General features: G+C 41.8%; 1 protein-coding gene across 4 annotated transcripts in view; it reads right to left on the bottom strand.

The window, feature by feature from the left end:
* The window catches only part of sufu (suppressor of fused homolog (Drosophila)), a 142,792-nt gene that overhangs the window by 49,773 nt on the left and 68,768 nt on the right, over positions 1–24,251 (bottom strand). For all 4 annotated transcript variants that reach the window (XM_080205901.1, XM_080205900.1, XM_080205899.1 and 1 more), the window contains 4 exons: positions 20,831–20,973; positions 15,209–15,294; positions 1,305–1,377; positions 331–484 (listed from right to left, as the gene is read on the bottom strand). In XM_080205901.1, coding sequence (XP_080062027.1) covers positions 331–484; positions 1,305–1,377; positions 15,209–15,294; positions 20,831–20,973 — 456 coding nt within the window. The remainder of the gene's footprint in view (positions 1–330; positions 485–1,304; positions 1,378–15,208; positions 15,295–20,830; positions 20,974–24,251) is intronic.

Raw genomic sequence — 24,251 nt, 5'->3', positions numbered from 1 at the left:
GTTGATGAGGGAATTACAGTGAAGCATGTCTGTTTCTTTTTCTGGTTATAAGAGTAACTCTTCAGCTGATCAAAAACACAGTTGACTTTATCCTAACTCGCATCAAGTCCTGTTCACCCATCACTCTTCTGATTGCTGTGCTACATCGGTTCCCAATCCAGCAATATCACAATTTTAAAATTTTTATCCTTGTTTTCAAATCCCTCCCTAATCCCTCCAGTCCTATAACATATTTGCACCCCTCTGGTCTCTTATTCATTTTGATTTTCATCGCTCCATCATTGGTGGCTGTAGCTTAAGCTGCCTAGGCCCCACAACCACAAGCTTTACCTTTATCAGACAAACGTCTTGGATGCAACTCAAGATAAATACTCCTGCTATCTTCTTCATCTTCTGGTGGATGGCTTAGATCCACCCAAGCACATTTTGCACTGACACCACTCAGGTTTGAGCCATCAGTCTCTATGCCTTTGTCCACTCTTTCCTAAAAGGGGAAAGGTGGAGAAGGGAAATAACAACAAATTAAGCAGAAAAATAGGTTTCTGATTATATGAATCACAACAATTGAATTTCAGATGATTCATTATGATTTCTATAATTACAATATAAAGTTCTAATGTGCTCAGTATTAAGGTGATTCATTATAAAGTAATGATCCTGAAAAATTATTGCCTGCATAATAAACTGGTTGCACATCAATGTACTTTACTTAAAAATTGCTGCAATCAATCGAAAGGAGAATATTTTATCCAAATTATGGTCAGATTATGAAATTCTGTGAAAATAACCTAGTTTGTCCAAAGGAAAAAATGATAAACATCAGATTTAATACAACATATTGTCAATAACTTAGTGAATCATCTGGTTGTATGATTAAAGTCATAAAAACAATTCCCATTATGATTGATGCAGAGATTCAACATACTGCATCACAAAATGATGAACGGAGGCTGGTTTCTGCGATTCTGTACATTTTTCAATCTATACCAATAGAAACACTTGGTCAGAAGGAGTGCGTAGTGGCAAGCTGTCTAAAATAGGAGTGCAATGAAAGTAAAGACAACAAAGCATATTGACCATTTAACAAAAAAGGAACGTTACTATTTTTCTCATGAACAATTATTGACAGAAGTAGGATTTGTTAACAAGCTTTAAAAAATAGCAAATTTGCCATTTTAAGGGGAAGGGGTACTGTAGACTAGTTCTGAATTAAACAGCTTACACACAAATTTAGAAATTTTTTTGGTGCAGATGTAACATCAGAGAAAAAAGGAAAAATATAACTAACACAGGTGAATATTTACTTGCAGATGGGGATCGGATTCAAATATAGTTTCTCCTCTTCGCATGTCTGTGATTAGCCAAGAGCCACCTGCACTGTAAGGCAACGTATAATACTTTAAATATGCATGTGGAATCTCCTGGTATTTATCTCATGTTTACTTCAATATGTAAAAGCAAACCTATAACAAGTTAATTAAAACCGATTTAATGAAACAGCAAAGATAACAATTATGTCAAGTTTCTGAACTTGCTTGGTAAAGCCTGCATTTACACTATATTTTGGCAGGTGCATGCAGCAATAAATTCAGTATGCAGCCTGTTCCACATTGGATAGCCACATTACAAACTGGCAGCATCATATAAACACTGATTTGCCTATGAGCCAGGATATGATAATAGTTTAAAACAGAAGCATGATTGCACAGACTTCCCTTAAATAATGTTCCCAGGCAACTTCACGGGACATCATTTTGTTGACTCAATCACTGCAGTCTTATACACATCTTATGGAAATACATTTGCTGATGTCTGTAATGGTTGCACACTTGCACAAAATGGCATCATCAGTACATAAATTTTGCTGGTTTAGTCTTCCACAAGGGATGTTTCTTTGTACATGAAGCAGTTTAAATTTATTAACACGTTCGACTACTGTTTGTAACTGATGTTACCACATCTTTTGGCAAGGAGGAGAAAACAGCACAATAAAAAGGATCAGAGAAATAAATGGAGCAGTGTAATTCAACGATCTGCAAAGTAACACGAAGATTTGCACAAGGAGTAGCTGGTTGGCAAGCTGAGCGGTAATCCAGGGCTGAAATCAGCAGGTTCTAGTGAGATTAACTGAAGAAACAAGCTAGTAGCACCGTGGCTATTTTTAGAGTGAAAAGTGAGTTCGTGAAAGAGAACAGGGACTGGACTGAATATATGGAAATGTTAGAGCACTTTATCTTGGCAAATGGAATTGCAGATGAGCCTAAAAAATGTTGAATTCTCCTGAGTGTGCATGGGGTGAAGACCTACAGCTGGTGAGAAATCTCAATATACCATGGAAACCTGGAACAGGGGGGATTCCATTTGTGGATTTGGTTGCATTAGTCCAGAATCCCGCAATCCTATGCCCTCAATGATTGTTCAATGTTTCAAGTTTCATAGCCAATTTCAGAACATGGGACAGTCTGTAGCAAATTTTATTGCCGAATTACATCGGTTCTCAAAACTTTGAGAGTTGGGGGAGTTTTGAAGACATGCTAATTTGTGGCATTAATGAGCATTCAGTGGCATTTGCTTAGAGAAGCCATACTTAACTTTTATGAAGATTCTAAAAATTTTTCAGGACATGGTACTGGCTGCCAGCAATATAAAAGATATTCATAAGGCCAATGGCAGCATGCAGGCAATGCACTGCATCAAGAAAGAGATTGCAAACAAAAAAGATGAAGATATCACAGAATCACACTATATCAATCATTACATGTTAATGGACGCTGTTTGTCACCGTTGCTACAAGAAGGGTCATTTAGCTAAAAGTGTCATGGTGCTATGAGCAAGTCAAAGACTGAGTAGAAAAGTCCTTAGTCAGCTACATATCACCCAGGAAGCTCAGACCAGGCAGAAGACAACCCTTGCAACATATTTATTATAAGTGAGGGGCATGGAGGGCCTACGTACGCTAAAATCTTTGAGGTTGATGGTAAACAATCAAGATCTAGGTAGACACAGGAGCCTTGGCATTGGTAATCAGTCAGGAGACCTTCAGGAAGACTTGGGCTCTAAACCAGCACCAGCCTTTACTCAGGTAGAGATGAAACTTCGGTTGTACGTACATTGGACAGACCATACCATTGCTTGGGGTGCTAGAGGTGAACACTGCATACAACAACCAAATAGCAAAAGCATGCTTTCTGTAGTGAAAGGGAAGGGGCTGAGTCTACCTGGCGTGACTGACTCAGAAAAATTCCATTGAACTGGAATGAGATTAAGCACACACAAGTAACAGGGGATGCCAACCAGAAATATCAAGGTGCTCAAAGATGAACTGGGCACATTGCATGGCACAACAGTTAAGTTGCTCATAGATCCTCAGACTACTCCTTGCTTTTTCAAGCACTGAATAGTGCCCTAGGCAAAGTGGAGGAGGAGTTGGAACGACTGCAAAGGCTTAGAATAATTAAACCCATTCACTTCTCTCATTGGGCAGCTCCAATTGTTTCTGTTCTTAAAAGTGATGGCACTGTGCACATATGTGGAGATTACAAGCTTACCATTAATAAGGCTTCCAAGTTGGACACTTCCCCATTGCTGAGGGTGGAAGATCTGTTTTCAACCCTTGCTGAAGGAAAGAAGTTCTCAAAGCTGGTCATGAGTCATGGGTCCCAACAACTCTTACTAGAGGAAGATTCAACGATCAACAGAGTAACTCAAATATAATCATCTGGTTTTTGGGGTACCGCCATCTGACAATTTTTTTCAATACGATCTGTTGCAAGACATTCCGAGCGTAGCTGTTTATTTGGATGACATCTTAATTACCAGGAAAACTGAGAAGGAGCAACCTAGATCAAGCGTTAAAGAGGTTTTCAGAGGCAGGACTGCATCTGAAGCAAAGCAAGTGTATTTTCCAGTGTGAAGTTTCTAGATCACAAAATCACAAAGCAGAGTTCATCCCTATGGAGGAAAAGATGTGAGCTTAAGGAACTCCAAATCCCAGGAACGTGTCAGAGCTCAGGTAATTTCTGGGTATGGTAAATTTCTATGGGAAGATTTTGCCTACCCTTTCAACAGTTTTGGCACAGTATCTACTAATTCACAAAGAAACCAAATGGAAGCGGGGGCTGGCACAAGAGAAATATTTCACAGATGTAAAAGCATTGCTGCAATCAGTTAATCCACTGGTTCATTTTTATTAAGACAGAAAACTCATTGTGTCATGTGATATCTCATCTTATAATGTTGGGGCAGGATCCCCTCATATGATAGAGGACAGGTTAGAAAAAAATCCACTGATTTTGCATCATGTACACAGACAACAGCTGAAAAGCAATATTCACAATTAGACAAGAGAGGTCTAGCATCTCTTCTCCTGTGAAACAGTTTCATCAGTACCTTTATGGTGATACATTCACTATGTGTACCGACCACAAGCCATTCAAATGTATTCCTACAATGTTTTTGGCAAGAATACAGTTTTGGACTTGCCCATCATCAGCTTCCCAGTACTATATTGTGTGCAGACAGAGAAGGACAACGCAAACACACACACATGGAGTCGTTTTCCTTTATCCGATGTGCCAGCTGAGGTATTATTCCCTCCAGAGACAATTTTATTACTTGAGATACTTTCATATTCTCCAGTGAGTGGTAAGCAAATTAAACAGTGGGCAGACAGCGATCCTATCTTGTCTTGGGTGAGGAAATTCCTGATGCAAAGGTGGCCTATGGTTGTAGAGAATGATGAGCTGAAACTATACCCAAAGCAGAAAGATGAACTAAGTGGGCTCAATGGTTGCATTCTTTGGAAGTCCAGAGTAGTAGTTTCACCCTCATGTCATTTGCAAGTTATAAATGAAGTCTGTGAAGCACACCTAGGAGTCTCCTAAATGTAAAGTGCAGTCAGGTGATATGTTTGGGAGCCTAACATGGATCAAAATTTTGAGAACAAAGTGAAATCCTGTTGTGTGTCAGTTTAACCAGAACCTAATGCCACCAGCACCACTAATGTTATTGATCGTCATTGGGTCGAGACTTCATGTGGATTTTGCAGGATGTTATATAAGCTACATGTTTTAGCTTTTTTTAAAAAATGTTTATTAAAAACATTCTTATATTTTACATAGCAAACAAACAGATACAGATCCACACAATGCTCATGTGTACATTCCAACCGACTGGGCATCGGGCTCCCCGTGGCCAGAAGACCAGCCCCTGGTACCCCCAGCACCACTCCGCCAAGTTCCATCTAATTGCACTGGTAATGGCAGTAATAATATAAAAACAGAAAAGCAGAGGAACGCCACTGGAGAACCAACTGAGCACTATGAACTAGCAAGCAGAGAAAAGAAAGAGAGACAGCGAAGGAGCAAGAAGAAAAAAAGTTCTCGTGTTGGTCCCCAAACCTCAGCAGGATGGGCCAGTGTACTCAGGTAGAGAGCCAGGGCGCGTCCACCAATTGGGGTGGGGGGTTCTGTGGGAACACCCGAGGTCTTGGGGCCATCAGGTATCTACTCACCCAGCTCCAATTGCAGCGTCCCAACATGCGCTATAAATGACCGCCAGGTCTTACAGAATCTAACACCAGACGCATGTAGCGTGCACCACATCTTCTCCAGCTTAATAGTATCGACCACCTCCTTCACCCACTGAGAGCGCACCCGAATTCCACCTAAACAGGAACAGTCATCTTGCCAGAAGTGTAGTGAAAGCTACAAAATCCGCTTGGAATTTCGGCAGCAGTGGATTTAAAGGCAAGACCCCAAACAGGGCAGCCTGGAGGATGCACTTATGTCACGACCTAGCGTTGTTGCAATTGTCTCAAATATTGATGTCCAGAAGTTATGCAGCAATGGACAAGCTCAGAACATATGTAAAAGGGTGGCGGGAGCTTAGTGGCACCGTTCACAAATGGGGCTTGTGCCTGGGAACATTCCAGAGAGTCTAACCCTTGTTAGATAGGCTCTGCGAAGGAGTTTACTTTGTATCACACTCTGCTTGGCACATAGTATACTCAATACAGTACCATGTCCCAATCCTACTCTGAGAATTCCTCCCTCAGATCTTGTTCCCATAAAGATTTAACCACTGATAGAGTGTTTTGTTGGGACAGAATTTGAGAATAAAGAACAGAAATGATACCACGCATAGTAATAGAAGGCACGAAGAAGATGTCAACAGAGATGAGGTGGGAGCGTCGGAAATTGGGGGTCAGCCCTATGCACAAAGTCTCGAATTTGCAAATATCTGAAGAAATGCATTGTAGGTAAAGCAAACTTATCCACCACCTGCTAAAATGACACAAACATGCTGTCTACATGCAAGTCCCGGAACGTTCTGATCCTGTGCTTGATCCATGTGTTGACGGCACCAGCCAGAACAGACGAAGGAAAAAAAATGGTTAGCCGATACTGGAGGTGCAACCAGGCCTGAAACTAAAAGGTGTCTAAGTTGTGTCCATATTCTAAGAGTTGATTTGAAAAGTGCACTCCTAGTAGACTGGGAGGAGGGAAAATTTATCAAGGAACATATCTAGACAGCCAGGGTAGATGGGGGACAGGAGGATGATTCTATCTGCAGCCAACAAGGAACCTCCTGTTACCTCTCTCTCTGCTGTCAACACACTACCGCTCTCATATTGGCTGCCCAATAATAAATTAGAAAACAAGGCAATCCCATGCCTCCCTCCCATTTAGGGCTTTGCAAGACTGTCCTCCACATTCTTGGGTTTTTCCTATCCCAGACAAGGCTTGAAATGAGCCGGTCAGGTTTGTGAGAAAAGGATTTGGGTATGAACACCGGGATGCACTGAAAGTGATATAAAAACTTAGGTAGTATGTTCATCTTCACTGCATTGATATAGCCCGCTAATGATAACAGGAGCATGGACCAACATTTGATGTCCTGTTCTGTCTGCCCTACGAGTGGAACAAAGTTAGCTTCAAAGAGCTCACAAAATTTGCTGATCACTTGCACTTCTAAAAAAGTAAACTGCCTAGTGACAACCTTGAAAGGCAGGGTGTAGAGCAGGAGGCTATGAGCCACTACATTCAAAGGAAGGAACTCACTCTTATTCAAGTTAAACTTGTACCCCAAAATATGACCAAATCTCTCTAGCTAGATAAGACTTTGCGAAGCAAGTTGGACGGGCAGGCCACCCGTACAATAGTAGGTTGTCCGCACACAGCAATACTCTCCACTCGATTCCCTTTTGACTAATCCCCACCACTCGTTTGGTGTTGTGAAAAGCCACAGCAAGAGGTTCAATAGCAACGGCAAATAACAGAGTACAGAATGGGCCTCCTTGCCTAATATCCTGGGACAAAAGGAAAAAAGATGAATGTATATCGTTTGTCTGGACCGAGACCAGAGGGATGGAGTAAAGTATTTTGATCCAGGAGATGAGCTCTGGGCTGAATCCGAACCTCCCGAGAGCGTAAAATAAATAATCCCATTCCACCTGATCAAATGCTTTTTCAGCGTCCAGCAAGATTAACATCTCTGGTAGCTTGGAGGTGGCAAGCGCATATATAATGTTAAACGGCTACTGAATATTCGAGTACATATGTCTATTTTTAATGAACCCATTCTGATCAGGCGAGATGATAGAGGGCAGAATGTCCTCCAAGCAAATGGCTAGAATCTCAGAGATCGGTTGGAGATCCACTTTCAACAATGACATCAGTCTGTAACAGCGGCAGATTTGTGGGTCCTTATTCTTTTTAAGGATAAGCGAAATTGTCGCTAGCCTCAAAGTCTGCGGGACTGAGCGGTTTTCATACGATTCACTGATCATGCACTGTAGCAGGGAAGCAAACTTATCCATAATTTTTTTGTAGAATTCGACGGAGTACCCATCTGGTCTTGGACATTTCCCACTCGACATAGTCCTGGCCGCCCTAATAATTTCTTCAACGTCGATTTGTTTCTCTAGTGCCACGGCCTCTTCCCTGTCCACCATGGGGAGATTCAGTGCCCCAAAGGACTCCTGAAGATCTGCCTCATTGGCAATAGTCTCCAAGTTATACAGGGTTGAGTAAAAGCACTTTAACAGTTCATTTATTTGCTGTGGTTCAGTCGAGATCCCATTTGGAGTCTGCATTTGTGATATTAGACTTTGGCGGAGAATTGGCACAGCTGATGAGCTAGTAAGATTGCTTGCCTTGTCCCCATGCTCATTGTATGTATATTTAGATTTGAACAGCATCTCTTCCACTTGACGTGAGGACAAGGTCTCAAACTCCATCTGTAGTAGTAAACATTCCTTATATAACTCTGGGGACAGGCCCACATCATTCGCGACATCAACCTGGGCGATATGACCCAGCAATTCTGATAACCACTTACATCTGTTTGCCTCATGCACTGAATAAAGTATGATCTGGCCCCTTAAATAAGCCTTCAATGTCCTCCCATAAGGTAGCTGCTGAGACTCCCGCAGCATCATTAAACTCAATTAAAATTAAAGAAATCATCAAACTGGGTTAACAAAAATCTAACAAAATCATCAGAGAGCAGACAAGTATTAAATTGTCAAGGTGGACAGGGGCCCACCCTTCTCCCCACTACCAAGTCCATTGTCAAGGCAGCATGGTCTGAGATTACAATGGTTTCGTAGGAGCTTGAGCACACAGCCAGGAGCAACTTATTTTCTACAAAAAAGTAATCAATACATGAATATGTTCGGTGGACACATGAAAAAAAAGAACATTCCTTACTAGTGGGGTTAAGAAACCTCCATAGGTCTGACACTGTATTCTGTGAGGAATGATTTAATGATTTCTGCCAACTTGGAAGGGGGAGGAATTGACGAAGGACACATGGACAAAGGAAGAGTGGTGGATGTGGTTTACATGGACTTCAAGCTTGATAAGGTCCCCCATGCAAGACTTCTTGAGAAGGTGAGGGGGCACGGTATCCAAGGGGCTTTGGCCTTGTGGATCCAAAACTGGCTTGCCTGCAGAAGGCAGAGTGTGGTTGTGGATGGGTCTTTTTCTGCATGGAGGTCAGTCACCAGTGGAGTGCTCCAGGGATCTGTTCTAGGACCCTTGCTGTTTGTCATTTTCATAAATGACCTGGATGAGGAAGTGGAGGGATGGGTGGTGTTGTGGATAGTCTGGAGGGATGTCAGAAGTTGCAGCGTGACATAGACAGGATGCAAAAGACTGGGCAGAGAAGTGGCAGATGGACTTCAACGCGGATAAATGTGTAGTGGTCCATTTTGGCAGGACCAATAGGATGAAGGAGTACGATATCAAGGGTAGGAGTCAGCAGTGTTGAGGAGCAGAAGGGTCTTGGGGTCCAGGTCCACAGGACTCTTAAATTGGCCTCGCAGGTGGAGGATGTGGTCAAGAAGGCCCTTGTCAGACCCCACTTGGAGAACTATGTGCGGTTCTGGTCGCCTCACTACAGGAAGGATGTGGAAGCTATTGAGAGGGTGCAGAGGAGATTTACAAGGATGTTGCCTGGATTGGGAGGCATGCCTTATGAAGATAGGGAGGGAGCTAGGGTCTCTTCTCCCTGGAGAGACAAAGGTTGAGAGGCGACCTGATAGAGGTTTATAAAATGTTGAGAGGAATAGGTAGGGTGGATTCTCGGAGGCTATTTCCCAGGGCTGAAATGGTCGCTACGAGAGGACACAGGTTTAAGGTGTACAGAGGAGATGTTAGGAATAAGTTTTTCACTCAGAGGGTGGTGAGTGAGTGGAATCGGCTGCCGTCAGTGATGGTAGAGGCAAACTCGCTGGGGTCTTTTAAACGACTTCTGGATGAGTATATGGGATTTAATGGGATTGGGAGCTACAGATAGTTCTATGGCTTGGTAGGTATGGATGTGATCGGTGCAACTTGTGGGCCGAAGGGCCTGTTTGTGCTGTAGTGTTCTATGAATGGTCCAGGGGGAATTCAACCAACAGTTGAAATCTCCGTCAAGTAACAACCAATGTGAATTCAAATCTGGAAGTAGCTCGAAAAAGTACCGGAAAAAGTTTTCACTGTCCCAATTTAGGGCACACACATTTGCTAACACCAGGGACGTCCCATATAATTTACCCATGACAATGATGTATCAGCCATTTGAGTCAGAAATGACATTGGCTACTACCAAGGGTAAGGACTTATGGATGAGGATTGCCACCCCCTGCACCTTGGTGCGAAAAGTTGAATGAAAGCATTAACCCCACCCACCCCCCACATACTCTAAGGAGTCTAAAATAGTCCACCGGCCTGAGTTGGGTCTCTTGGAGGAACGCAATAATGCAATTTGAGTACCCAGTTGTTGAAGATGTTGAAATATCTTACCGCGCTTAACTGGATGGTTTAATCTCCTGACATGCCAGCTAGTGAACTTGATCACTCTGAGATCAGAGTGTAAGGGCCTCCAAGCCAGCATCCCACATTCTTAACAGTAGCCTAGTATCCCTCCTCAACAGGCAGTCTTCCTTCAACCGCTGATGTTGGCAGATGTCACACCCCAGGGCCACACCCCCACTCGCCACAGGGAACCAACAATGAGAAAGAGAGGGTAGAAACATAGAAAAACTACAGCACAATTAGTTGTTCGTCCACCGTCATCGATGAGGACCTCAACACCATTAGTCATTTTGAAGCTGGCTGCGATGTGTCCGAAGATGACTGATCAGGCCAATTCAGGCACGGAATGTCCTGGCACATATTGGACAGACTTGTGTAGGCACTGTAGTTGTTGCACTGGTGGCTCTGGACTTGCGCAGCTCGCGCTTAAGTTGTGCTTCAGCAATACACCTTGCTTCGTAAGCTTGACAGCCTTTGTGGATGAGGCAGCACCATGTAGGGTGATTTTGTGCCAGCGTGTCCCAGGTGGTTGTGTCAATGTCAAGCGACTTCAGGAAGGCCTTGAGTGTGTCTTTGAAACATTTCTTCTGCCTTCTATGCAAGCGCCTTCCAGCAGAGAGTTCCCCAAAAAGGAGCTGCTTGGGTATGCGCTTGTCTGATATATGGACGACATGACCTGCCCACCGGGTCTGCATTCGCATCAGCAGAGTGTGGACTGATGGTAGACTTGCTCTAGAGAGAACTTCAGATGTCTGGTACTTTATCTTGCTACCTGATGCGTAATATTCTGCAAAGACAAGTCATGTGGAAATGATTGAGCTGTCTTGCATGCCTTCGATACACAGTCCACGTTTCACAGGCATACAGGAGGGTAGTGAGTACCGCGGTGCTTTAGACCTTCAGTTTTGTTGCTGGTCTGATTCCTTGACATTCCCATACAATGCAGCGCAGTCTATTGAAAGCAGAACTTGCCGCTGCTATTCTGCAGTTAACTTCTGTATCAATGGGAGAGAGTGCTGCCAAGATAAGTGAACTGGTCCGCTGCCTGTAATTTCTGCCCTTTGATTGTGATTATGGGTTCTGTGAACGGTGCATGAGGAGCAGGCTGGTGCATGACTTCGGTCTTTTTAATGTTGATGATGAGTCCAAAGTTGTCACAAGTCGTGGAAAATTTGTCCATACTGACTTGCATCTCTGACTCTGAGCCAGTATACAGGGTGCAGTCATCGGCAAAGAGGAAATCTCTCAGAACAGTCTCCTTCACTTTGGTAATAGCCTGAAGTCTCCTCAGGTTGAAGAGCTTCCCATCCACTCTGTACTTGAGGCTGATTCCAGCAACACTGTCCGGGAAGGCATCATTCAGCATGGCAGTGAACATCATGCTAAACAGTGTGGGTGCGAGCACTCAGTCCTGTTTGATGCAATTGGTGACTGGGAATGCCTCAGAGGATTCTCCGCCATCCAGTACTCTGGCCATCATGCCATCATGGAACTAGCATACCAGCTGAATTTGGGAGGGCAGCCAAGCTTTGACATGATCCTCCACAGGCCATGTTGGCTTACAGTGTCGAAGGCTTTCGCGAGGTCAACAAAGATCGTGTAGAGCTCGCAATTCTGCTCCTGACGCTTCTCCTGAAGTTGGCGCGCAGCAATAATTTTGCGGAAGCCACACTGACTCTGGAAGCAGGCCCAGCTCCAGATGAGTGACCAGACGATTTAGCAGGACTCTTGAGGGTTTTTCCTGTAACGGAGAGCAGCGAGATTCCTTGGTGGTTGCTGCATTCTTGCTGATTGCCCTTCCTCTTGTAGAGATGTACGATGGAAGCATCTTTAAGTTCCTGAGGAATGAATCCTTGCTTCCAAAAGGACCGGAACAACTCGGTAAGCTTCTTGATAAGTACAGGACCAGCAGCTTTGTAGATCTCTGTGGGTATGGCATCTGCACCTGGGGCTTTGCCACCGGATAGCTGGCTGACAGCTTTCATAACTTCGGCTACTACCGGTGGGTCACCCATGGCGTTGTTGATATCGACCTGGGGAATCCTGTCTATTGCCTCATCATTAATAGATGATGGTTAGTTGAGGACGGCTTCAAAGTGGTCAGCCCATCTCTGCAGAATCTGAGCGCTCTCTGTAATGAGAGTTATTCCATCTGTACTCAGGATGGGGGAACTCCCGAGAGATTGAGGTCCGTAGAGAGTGTTGAGGGCTTCATAGAACCATTTCAAGTCTCTGTCAGCGTCTCCCTGTACTTCATCTGCCTTGGCGCTCAGCCAGGCATCCTGCATTTTACGTAGTTTGTATGTAGAAACACAGAAAAACTACAGTACAATACAGGCCCTTCAGCCCACAAAGTTGTGCCGCATATGTCCCTACCTTAGAGATTACTAGACTTACCTATAACCCTCTATCTTACTAAATTCCATGTACTTATCTAAAAGACCCTATCGAATCCGACTCCACCACCGTTGCTGGCAGCCCATTCCATGCACTCAACATTGTGAGTGTAAAACATACCCCTGATATCTCCTCTGTACCTACTCCCCAGCACCTTAGATCTGTGTCCTCTCCTGGCAACCATTTCAGCCCTGGGAAAAAGCATCTGACTATCCACTCGATCAATACCTCTTAACATCTTATACACTTCTATCAGGTCACCCCTCATCCTTCGTCTCTTCAAGGAGAAAAGGCCGAGCTCACTCAACCTATCCTCATAAGGCATGCTCCCCAATCCAGGCAACATCCTTGTAACATCCTTGTGGGTTTGAAAGAGGCCAAACCACACCCACAGAGAAAAAAACTATAGCAAAAACACAGAAACACCCATACAGACTAAACCCGCAAACACAGCAACCCCCCACCCTGGGTAAAATCTGGAAATATCAACAGCCTATTTTCCTGGTACCTCAGAGTGGTAGTCTGTGCTGCTTGCTGCAGGATTCCGTCTCATGCTGAGGTGTAATGTACTCGTACAATAATGGGCCAAGGAGCTTCTCCTGATCAGCACTTTGCGTGACTGTGTGCATGATCCAAAAGTGGCTCATCCTCAAGTTCCAGCACATTCTTCAATAGCGAAGCAACAAAGTCTGTGATATTTGGGCCCTCGTTTCCCTCCAGATGTTATGAATAACGGATGTTATTTCTTTGGTGCCCTTGCATCTTATCACATTTCTTCCTTATGGACTTAACCTCCGATGTCAAATGAGTAACTTGGCTCTTCCGCTCGGAGATAGTGTTTCCACTAAATGCCTGCGATTCTTCAAGTGGTTCTCATGCGCAATGGTGATACCTTGGAGAGTGTTAACAGATGATCCAGACTCCTCTCTCAGTTCATCCGTCTTGATCTGTAATATCAGTCCAACTTACTGCCTAATCTTTGCATGGCCTCCATAATAGCTTCCTCTGTCCTTTCACTCACCATGCTCTGTTCAGGAATCCCTCCAGGACAGTACGGAGGGGACCACCCCCCCCCCTTCTGCCCTGTGGTCCTACTCTTCGATTTTGGTTTGCCTTCTGCCATTCTGCCAGTGTCAGCACCTGTCGGCTTACCCATTTCCTCCAGCCTGGAACGCTATTTCATGGTCTATGTATCAAGCTGTTTCACTATTCGATCTACCAGAGTTCTTACATGGATTGCTTTTCACCTTACTTCACCCTTAACTGGGCGAACAGAAGCAGTGAAGAGTTCCCAGCCAAGCTGCAAATTGCAACTCTTCTCCAAGGCTTGATCTCATTTGCATCTTAGCCAAAAGACTGAGATGCCGCTTTTAAGAATTGCTTCAAATGAAGCTAAAATATAACCTAATGACTTCAACAAAGCACAGCATGTCGATACTATACTTGATCTTAGCCAAAAGGCCGAAAAGCGTTAAGGATGATAATTTTAGGCAGGGTAAAATCATCTAGGAACATAATTCTTTCATGATGTTTACACCACATGAACTATTATCATCAATTCACTTGGTTACATTATTGCTGAAGTTTTCTGACAAGAAATGGCAATGTCAGAAATATAACTTGCATAAATTTATAACTAATAGCTTTATTCTGGATGCAAAAAGATAACACTAATAGTACTGATTCGTCACCAGGACGGATGCCTGATATTCCACATAGATCCTGATTCTGGGAGATGGTAGCTAATGAAGGCAAAAATTAGTCCATTCTAACAGTCCCACTGAGTGGGTTAATAATGAAGTACCCATAATTATAAATTTACATAATCCAAGACGATGTTGTTAAGATATCATTATTCAAAAATTGAAAACTGTAAACTATACTCCAAAGTGTTTACAGAATCGTCAAGATTGTATACAGGAGTACTTTAAAACTGTTGATTTTATAGCACAGAAATATTGGTACATCAAAAAGAGCAAAGAAAGGTCTGTGCGTGCATCAACGACAAATTGTATTTTAAAAAAAAACTAAGGATATTGTTAAGAACAAGGCCTCATATAGAGTGGGAGAAGATCATCTAATCAAAATTCACAAATCTCTTAAAAGGGTCTTATATAAAACTCATTCTTCTATTCTTCCAGATGGTGGGCAGTCCTGAGCTGTAGGTAGAAGCTAAAAAATAGAACATGCATACAACAAATTTGTTGACAAGATTTGCTTAAATAAAACCAAGTTCATTTTCACATAAAATAGATAGAAGTATCTAAATACTTCCCTATGAACACAAAACAGGAGCAGAAGTAGGCCATAGAGCCCTTTGAGCTGGCTTTGCCACTCAATAAGACTCTGAGTGATCATCTAGCTCAACTTAATTTCTCACCCTATCTTAAATATCCAAAAATCCCCATATCTCAGTATATCCATCTAACAACAAGCCATTTCACTTTTCTATGGCTCAGTATACTGTATCATGCAAATTGAGGATTGGAGACTTATAAATTACTTACACAGGGACAGTCCGGAGAAGCTCCAAAATCCCTTGGCCATTCCATCGCTGTGCTGCTTGAAGTTCTTCTGTACAAACTCCAACAATCTGATCAGAATTGGAATTTAAAAACAAATTAACTTGCACAATTTCCCAAGTGTTTCATTGTACAAGAGCAAATAAATAAGTCAAAATCAAACAATATTCTCAAATCAAAATGACCTATATGGTACACAATATTCTGTGCTAGATTAATAAACAACTTTACTGGAATTCGTTTTGCTAACAATGAAGAAAGGTTTTTTTGTATTTTACCACAACCTCAGTCAAAACCTAAGCAAATCTGCCATTTATTGCAACAGTCAGTCTAAAAGCATTTTTTTTCATTTTAGAAGTTCAAAGTGAAAGGCTGCAGTGAAGAGAAACACATTCAAATTTCACTTCTAAATTCATCCCAGCAATGTCATTAGTCCTGCACCCAAACCACTTGACTGGCCTCTTTAGCAAAAATAATCAAAACGATTCCTCTGACTTAAGGTTTTTTAAAGGAAATGATCTGAAAATAAAATGTCTATTATTTTAAAGATGTTCATGATAAGAAAAATCTTGCATCTTAATGCTGACTGTTTTTAAAATCATTGATCAAACTGGGAGTACATTTAAGTTTATACATAGATGGCTGATTACCAGAGACATGAATGTCATGCCAAAAACAAACTTAAAATAACTGAAATTTATAATTAATTTTTAATAATACTCTTATGAAATTATGTAGTTCTAGAATAAGATTTTTTTAAAAATCAGATAAATAAAACAAATATAATACATTTTTCCTCCCTACATACCTTCTGCCTTCAGAAAGATTGCAAAATATAGCAGTTTGTTATAATACCCTCAGAAAACTCAGAGCGTACATGCTTTAAAAGTAGATGTTGCTACAGCACTCAGCACAGTACACTCTCAATCTGTAAATTAGGGTTTCTAATTTACCCTTAAGTAGTATTAATTCTGTATAATTCAGCTATTAGTAAACTGAACTGTTTCCTTCAATTTGGGGGGGGGGGGGCGGTCGGTGGTGGAGGAGGGAGAGAGAAACAATGCATACTAAACCTCATTCATTTGAAGTCAAAATTTTACTCAGACAGACGATCAAATCTGGCTCTCTAATAATGATTATATTTGATTGAGCGAGCTCGGTCTTTTCTCCTTAGAGAGACGAAGGACGAGAGGTGACCTGATAGAGGTGTATAAGATATTAAGAGGTATTGATCGAGTGGATTCTCAGGAGGCTTTTTCCCAGGGCTGAAATGGCTGCCACAAGAGGACACAGGTTTAGGGTGCTAGGGCGTAGGTACAGAGGAGATGTCAGGGGTAAGATTTTCACTCAGAGGTTGGTGGGTGTGTGGAATCAGCTGCTGGCAGTGGTGGAGGAGGCGGATTCGATAGGGTCTTTTAAGAGACTTTTGGATAAGTACATGGGACTTAGTAAGATAGAGGGTTATAGGTAAGCCTAGTAGGTAGGGATATGTTCGGCGCAACTTGTGGGCCGAAGGGCTGTTTGTGCTGTAGTTTTTCTATGTTCTTTTTCTATATTTATCAGGGTTAGAATGTTGCATTTAAAAAGATAGTTTCACAACTCAGAATATTCATAATTATTTCTTGCTAAATATAGGTTAATTCAGATATTTTAAAGCTTTTTTGCTTATACAGTTTCTATCTTCATATATAGATTTTTTTAATGCAGCCCCCATACAATGTCAAACAGCATTTTAAAGGGCAACTGCTAAAAGCTTACCCATAAGAGAAACCGGGAATAAACCTCTACTGGTTTCTTCAAATAAAAGTATAAAATTGTGAACAACTGCATGTACAAGAGAAACATTCTGGCTCAAGCTCCTTTCAAAATCTGTTTCCCAACTCATAGGTGAAAATCTACATATCACCACTGTGGGACTATGCATTACTGCTTCAACAAAACACAACCCAAATTGATGACACAACCAACAAAACAAACCTCAGTGAACTTAATAAGCCAAATCACACTTATTCCCACAACATCACAATATTCTCTTAAATCTCAGCCATTTGCTTAAATTTCAGGTCAATAATAAAATTTTCAAGTAACTTTGGAACTTAATAACTGGACTTAAGGTAAAAAGACCAGAAACTTTAGTAGTTCCTTAAAATACTTGACATTTTAGGGGAATATTTTATCATTTGGGCAGACGGCCAATGGACATCGAGCACAGGGGTATCAAGGCGTTTGATAAGGTGCCTCACAAAAGGTTGCTGCAGAAGGTTAGGGTGCACGGAGTTGGGGGTAAGGTGTTAGCGTGGATAGAGGATTGGCTGTCTAATAGGAAGCAGAGAGTTGGAATCAATGGGTGCTATTCTGGTTGGCGGTTGGTGACTAGTGGAGTGCTGCAGGGATTGGTGCTGGGGCCTCAACTGTTTACCATTTACATAGATGATCTGGAAGAGGGGGCTGAGTGTAGGGTGACAAAATTTGCTGATGACATGAAGATGAGTGGAAAAGCAAATTGCGTGGAGGGTGTGGAAAGTCTGCAGAGAGATCTGGATAGGCTGAGCGAGTGGGCAAGGACCTGGCCGATGGAGTATAATGTTAGCAAGTGTGAGGTTATCCACTTTGGTAGAAATAATAGTAGGAGGGATTATTATTTAAAAGGCAAAAAACTGCAGCATGCTACAGTGCAGAGGGACCTGGGGGTCCTTGTGCACGAATCACAAAAACCCAGTCTGCAGGTGATCAAGAAACGAATGGAATGTTGGCCTTTATCGCGAGGGGGACAGAATATAAAAGTAGGGAGGTCTTGCTGCAACTGTACAGGGTACTGGTGACGCTGCAGCTGGAGTACTGTGTGCAGTTTTGGTCGCCGCACTTGCGGAAGGATATATTGGCCTTGGAGGGAGTGCAGAGATGGTTCACTAGGCTGATACTGGAGATGAGGGGGTTAGCCTATGAAGAGAGACTAAATAGACTGGGTCTGTACTCGCTGGAGTTTAGAAGGCTGAGGGGGGATCTTATAGAGACATATAAGATAATGAAGGGGATAGATAGGGTAGAGGTAGAGAGATTCTTCCCGCTTAGAAAGAATAGCAGGACTAGAGGGCACAGCCTCAAGATAAGGGGGGGGGGCGCAGTTTAGATCGGAGTTGAGGAGGAACTTCTTCACTCAAAGGGTGGTGAATCTCTGGAATTCTCTGCCCTTTGAAATGGTGGCAGCTACCTCGCTGAATATATTTAAGTCACGGGTAGATAGGTTTCTTATAGACAGGGGAATTAAGGGTTATGGGGAGAGAGCAGGAAAGTGGAACTGATCCACTTCAGATCAGCCATGATTTTATTGAATGGCGGGGCAGGCTCGCAGGGCTAGATGGCCTACTCCTGCTCCTATTTCTTATGTTATGTTCTGTTCTCACCACAAACTCTTTTCCCTGGTCACTGACTCCATCACTCACCCGAATCACTGTTTCTGGCCCACTCGACTGACCCTCAACCTTGGCATCCAATTTGCCCTCATCAACTTCTGATCACATCTGCTCCATCGCCAAGACTACCTGTTGCTACTTCCATCTGTTTCCATACTTGCCTCTGAAACCTCATCCACACTTTGTTTCCTCTAGACTTGACTATTTGAATGCTTTCCTGGCTCTTCTCCCAATTATTAACCTCCATAAAACTTGAACTCATTCAGAACTCTACTGTTTGTATTCTAACTCATATTATCTCCTCTGCCTGGGACTTCCCCCCTAAGTCTATCCATCTGTCTTTCTACCTTTCTCTTTTAAAATGCTCCTTAAAACATACTTTGCTGACCAGGTTTTCAGTCACCTGTTCTAATACGTACCCGATGTTAGAGAGCTGTTCTAAAAGCCAGAGTACAAATAATGACATTCTCGGTACCACATATCTAACTACGTGCCTCCTCATTATGTTAATATTGCCAAAATTCAAAGCATAAAATTAGCCAGCAAGGTTCCACAATGTTTGTGCCCTACATTCAAATTTCATGGCAAATTTCAGTTCAGCCATGCAACAGGCAAAGGTCAGGTGCTTTTCACGTGATAAGTGGACAAAAGTTAAAAAGTCAATGAATTACCCAAGACAAGCACAGCTTTGAGCACAACACCAGTTGCTTCATAAAACCTTTATTCATCCTTTCATCACTTACAAATTCAACCTTTTTAATATCCTTCTTTACAAATTCCCAGCCATTGATGTCAACATGGTCCAAAACTCAATTGCTGAGTCCATTTATCTATCATCCCTGTTCTGATTGACATAAATTTAATTCAGGCATAAATGTAAAATCCTCATCTTCATGGTGGTGGGGGGGGAGAAAGTGATGCAGTGGTAATGTCACAGAACTGATCATCCAGAAACCCAGGCTAATGCTCTGGGGGCATGGGTTTAAAATCCCATCAAGCAGCTGGTGGAATTTAAGTTCAATTAATAAAATCTAGAATTGAAAGTTAGTCTTAGTAATGGTGTGAACCATCTGGCTCACTAATCCCTTTTAGGGAAAGAATTTGGCCACTCTTAGTGGTCTAGCCTACATGTGACTCCAGATACATAGTAATATGGTTGACTCTCAACTGCCCTCTGAAATGGCCTCATAAGCCACACAGTTCAAGAAGAAAATGGCACCATGTGCTGGCCTGGCCAGTAATGCCCACATTCCATGAAAAAATTTTTTTAAAAATCATCAAATTATTGAATAGCTTTGCTCTCCGTTTACCAACTCCTCCAGTGTTATAGCCCCTATGGTACTCAAACTCCTTCCTTTTTTTTGTCTTCTTTTCTCTTTACCTCATCTTTAGCGACAAAACCTTCAGTCACTTTGGTCATACTCCCAAAACCCCTTTCCACCTTGAAAAGCCTACTCAGAATCTAGCATTTCGACCAAATGTTTGGTCATCTCTACCTATATTGGTTTCCACTCCATTATTCTATTTATTTATTCCCATCAGCCCACCTCACAAGTTACCTTGGGACATATCTATATTGAGGACAATAGATTAATCTAAGTTATTGCCTTTAGACCTCCTGATTGTGGAGTAGAATACATTAAAGCAAGATAATTGACAACAAATCTTGGGAATTTAAAAGATCTATCAAGCAGCCAATAAGGAAAAATAATCATCTAGGATTCTATAGTTGAAAATATTAATCATCTAAATGAAAGTCAACTAGACTGCACATCAATATTTTTGTGAGATGTTTTGGAAAGCATACACTTAGAATCTGATAAAACCTACTGTATGTAATTCAATAGCTGGATTATTTTTTCTGAAAGTTGAAGGTGAGACAGGCATAGAACACAAAGAAAAAAATGGATAGAAATTCCAATGATCTCAGAAATGCAACTTGGCAGCTGTTACAGTTTTCTCAATTTTTGAAAGGTCACACTTATTGGCACAATTAGTTTCACACAAAGCATTCAACTGAAGCGTAAACATTAAAATTTTAAAAAAGTTGAAGTATTACAACTACACCAGAGTTGGGGTGGGGGAAGGAACGAAGGATAAAAAATCCTTCATGATCATGACAATATTACTATGATGAACTGCAGAGTGCCCCTCATGATTGATATTAGAACAAATTATTTGGTTCAGCCAATACCTGGAGAAATGCAACTGTTCCAAAGGGTGTATGCACAGGTTGCAGCTGCGGGTCTTCTGTCAGCAGCATGTGTTGGATTCTGGATTCACTGTTGTCCAAAGGACTGTGCCAAGAGACATGGTCACCGCTGCACAATGTATTTTCTGTTTCATAAAAAAAAGTTCAAAGTGGAATGCAATGTACTTCATTTTCTACTGTTTATGGTTGATTGCATGCATGAGCATCCAGTTTTTGAAAATATATGTACTCAGGAGAATCTAAACTATCCGTCAACACAGCTCCCAAATTATCTGTCTGGAAAGCTCGCTGCAATTAAAAACTCTTCAATGCAAGTACTTAGCATTGCTGAATAACACTATATCTTCACTACATTTCTTTAATAAAACAGTGAAACAGTATTTCCTGATTTGGCATTCAGCACATCCTCAGCCTCAAAATGCTGTCTGCATTCATTGGGTGATGCTTAGAGACAAGACTCAACAGGAATAAAGATTAGACATCCATAGTAATAATGATTTTAGTCACATTTGAATCCAAGATTAAAATGAGTCCTTTCATTACGAAGCTTCCACAATTCAGAATTTAGAAGCCATTTCAGTCACTTAATAATAACATCCAAAAAACAGCTATGTTAGATGACCATAACATAATACGAGTTCAGGGTGAGGTGGTATGCACTACTAGAAGCTGGTATCTGATTTGTGTATGCAAAACCTTTAACTGGCTGGTTCTAAACATCAGTTATATTGGACATAAAAGCCTGAAGTTAATACTATACCCACAATTCAGTTTGCAAAACCAGAAAAGCAAGAATGAATTATCACAGTTCTCAGAAACATTGTGACACAAAGATGTTTGCAGTCTGGAAGTAACAGTTATGTGCTGTTCGCAAGATTTTCGATATATTTTACCGATAATTTCAATGAAAAGAATTGTTTCCATGGAATACAAAAATTAAGAAAAATAAGTTAGCTCTTCAACGGTTCAGTCTTTTCCACTATTCAGTTAGATCATGGCTAACCTGTGCTTCAACTAACCACGTTTGGTCTATTTCATTTGACACCCTTATCTGAGAAAAATCTAACAATCTTGTTCCTGAAAATTTCAGTTGCTCATTATTCAAGTGCTTCTTAATTTCATTCCTAAATGGTCTAGCTCCAATTTTGATTCTCCAGCCAGGGTACATAGTTTCCACTTGAAACTCTTTATCATTTCAAACATCTTGGTTAAGATCATAACCTTTCAAAACTCAAGGGAATAAAAAACTGAGCATGCGCAATCTGCCTTTATATCCCATTGGCTCTAGTACAATTCTACTGGATCAATTCCAAGGTCAATAAAATTAGAAGAATGGCCAATTCACCGATCCAACAATCTTTGGATTGTGGGCAAAAACTGGAGCACCCTGAGAAATCCCACATAGACAAGGGGGGAACATGCAAATTCAACAAATCACCCAAGGCCAGAATCAAACCCAGGTCCCTGGCACTGAGGGAGCAATGCTAACCACTGTGCCACCCCATTAATATGGTGAAAAGCGGCAGCTCTAGTCACACGAAACAGAACAAACTCTTTATCTCAAAGTTCTGACCCCTATCTCGCCAGCCAGTTACCAACCCAAGCCACAAGGTTACCTCCAACTCAGTGCACTCTTATTGCAAAAAAAATTCTTGAAAAAATCTTAATCAAATGCCATAATTAATATCCCCAACCACCCTGATTGTAACTTCTTCACAAATTACGTTGATTCTCTTTGGTGTACTGATTTTTATCCAAGTGTAGGCCACTCTATCCCTTATGATAAATTCTTGCAAATTCCCCAAAATGGATTCGAGATTGCTAGACCTTTAGTTGTCTGTTTTGTCTTCCCTCCATTCTTACAAATTTGATTTGTAATTTTCAAATCCAAAAGACTTGATAAGCCAAAGAGTCTGCTTCTGTGCCATAAGCATTCTATGATTCTGTAACTCTAACTCGTAAATCTAGAGAGCTTCAAAAAAAAATATGAAAAACACATCTAAAATTTCCTCATGTTTTGACTAACCCCTGGATGGAAAACCATCAGGACCTGGCAATTTAGCTACTTTAATTTCTCCACTTTATTGACATATTAAATTTACTAAATTCCACCATTTGAAATTTTTTTTTAGGTTCCTTCAATCCTATTCCCACTAAACAGATCAACAAACTTAATTTTGAGTTGGTTTATTATTATCACCCGTATTGTATAAAGTATTGTTTCTTGCACACTAAACAGACAAAGCATACCGCTCATAGAGAAGGAAAGGAGACAGTGCAGAATAGGCTGGGATGTAGTGAAAAATCATGCAAAGCAAGTCCACTTAAATGTCTGATGACAGCAGGAAAGAAGCTGTTCTTGATTCTGTTGGCATGTGTCCTCAAACTTTTGTATCCTTTTCCCGACGGAAGAATGTGGAAGAGTATGTCCAGGGTGCGTGGGATCCTTAATTATGCTAGCAGCTTTTCTGAGCAGTAAGTGTAGACTGTGCCAATGGATGGGAGGCTGGTTTGAGTGATGGAATGATAGACTGGGCTTCGTTCATGGCTCTTTGTAATTTCTTGCAGTGTTGGACATATCAAGCTGTGAGACAACCAGAAACAATATTTTCTATGGTGCATCTGTAAATGACATGCCAAATTTCTTTAGTCTTCAGAGAAAGTAGAGACATTCACTATAATGTCAGCATGGGAGGACCAGGACAGGTTGTTGGTGGTCTGGACACCTAAAAACTTGAAGCTCGCAACCATTTCTACTTCCTCCCAATTGATGTAGACAGGGGCATGTCCTCCACTTCGCTTCCTGAAGTCAAATGACTATCTCCTTCGTTTGTTGACGTTGAGGGAGAAATTGTCATCGTACCAGTATGAACGATAATCTTTGTCTGTATAGCATGCAAGAAACAATACTTTTCACTGTATGCTAATACATGTGACAATAATAAATCAAATCAAAGCATGGTACTGGTGCCCACAAACAGAAGCTTTCACTTGTATCAAGCAATGCTGTTTTCTACCAAAATTCTGGTGGCTCGCTAGATCCAGCTATGACCACAACAACTGCAACAGATTCTTCACCCACATGCCTGGGTGCGGTCCTTTCTTGATCCTTGGAATTCAACACGCCAGAAGCGAGGACCTGTACAAAATCCCACCTAGTGCAGATCCTGTTGGGTAGGCAGATGAATACCAAGGGGCCATTTGAGTGTGGTTGCAAACCTGCTAATGACATTTTCATAGGTATATTTAAATGTTACTAGGCTTCCTGCCCACCCTGCTGGAGAACCTGATCGACAACATCGACACGGTCTGGGAAGTTTACACCAGTTCTAGCACCCAGTGGATGCATCTGCTCATTGCGACTTGTGACCGGGGCTAGCGGGCCCGGAGTAATGCCACACAC

The sequence above is a fragment of the Carcharhinus amblyrhynchos genome, chromosome 17 (genome assembly GCF_965287045.1).
Source record: "Carcharhinus amblyrhynchos chromosome 17, sCarAmb.v2.hapA, whole genome shotgun sequence".
Lineage (NCBI taxonomy): Eukaryota > Metazoa > Chordata > Chondrichthyes > Carcharhiniformes > Carcharhinidae > Carcharhinus > Carcharhinus amblyrhynchos.
This window is presented reverse-complemented; position numbering and strand designations above follow the sequence as displayed.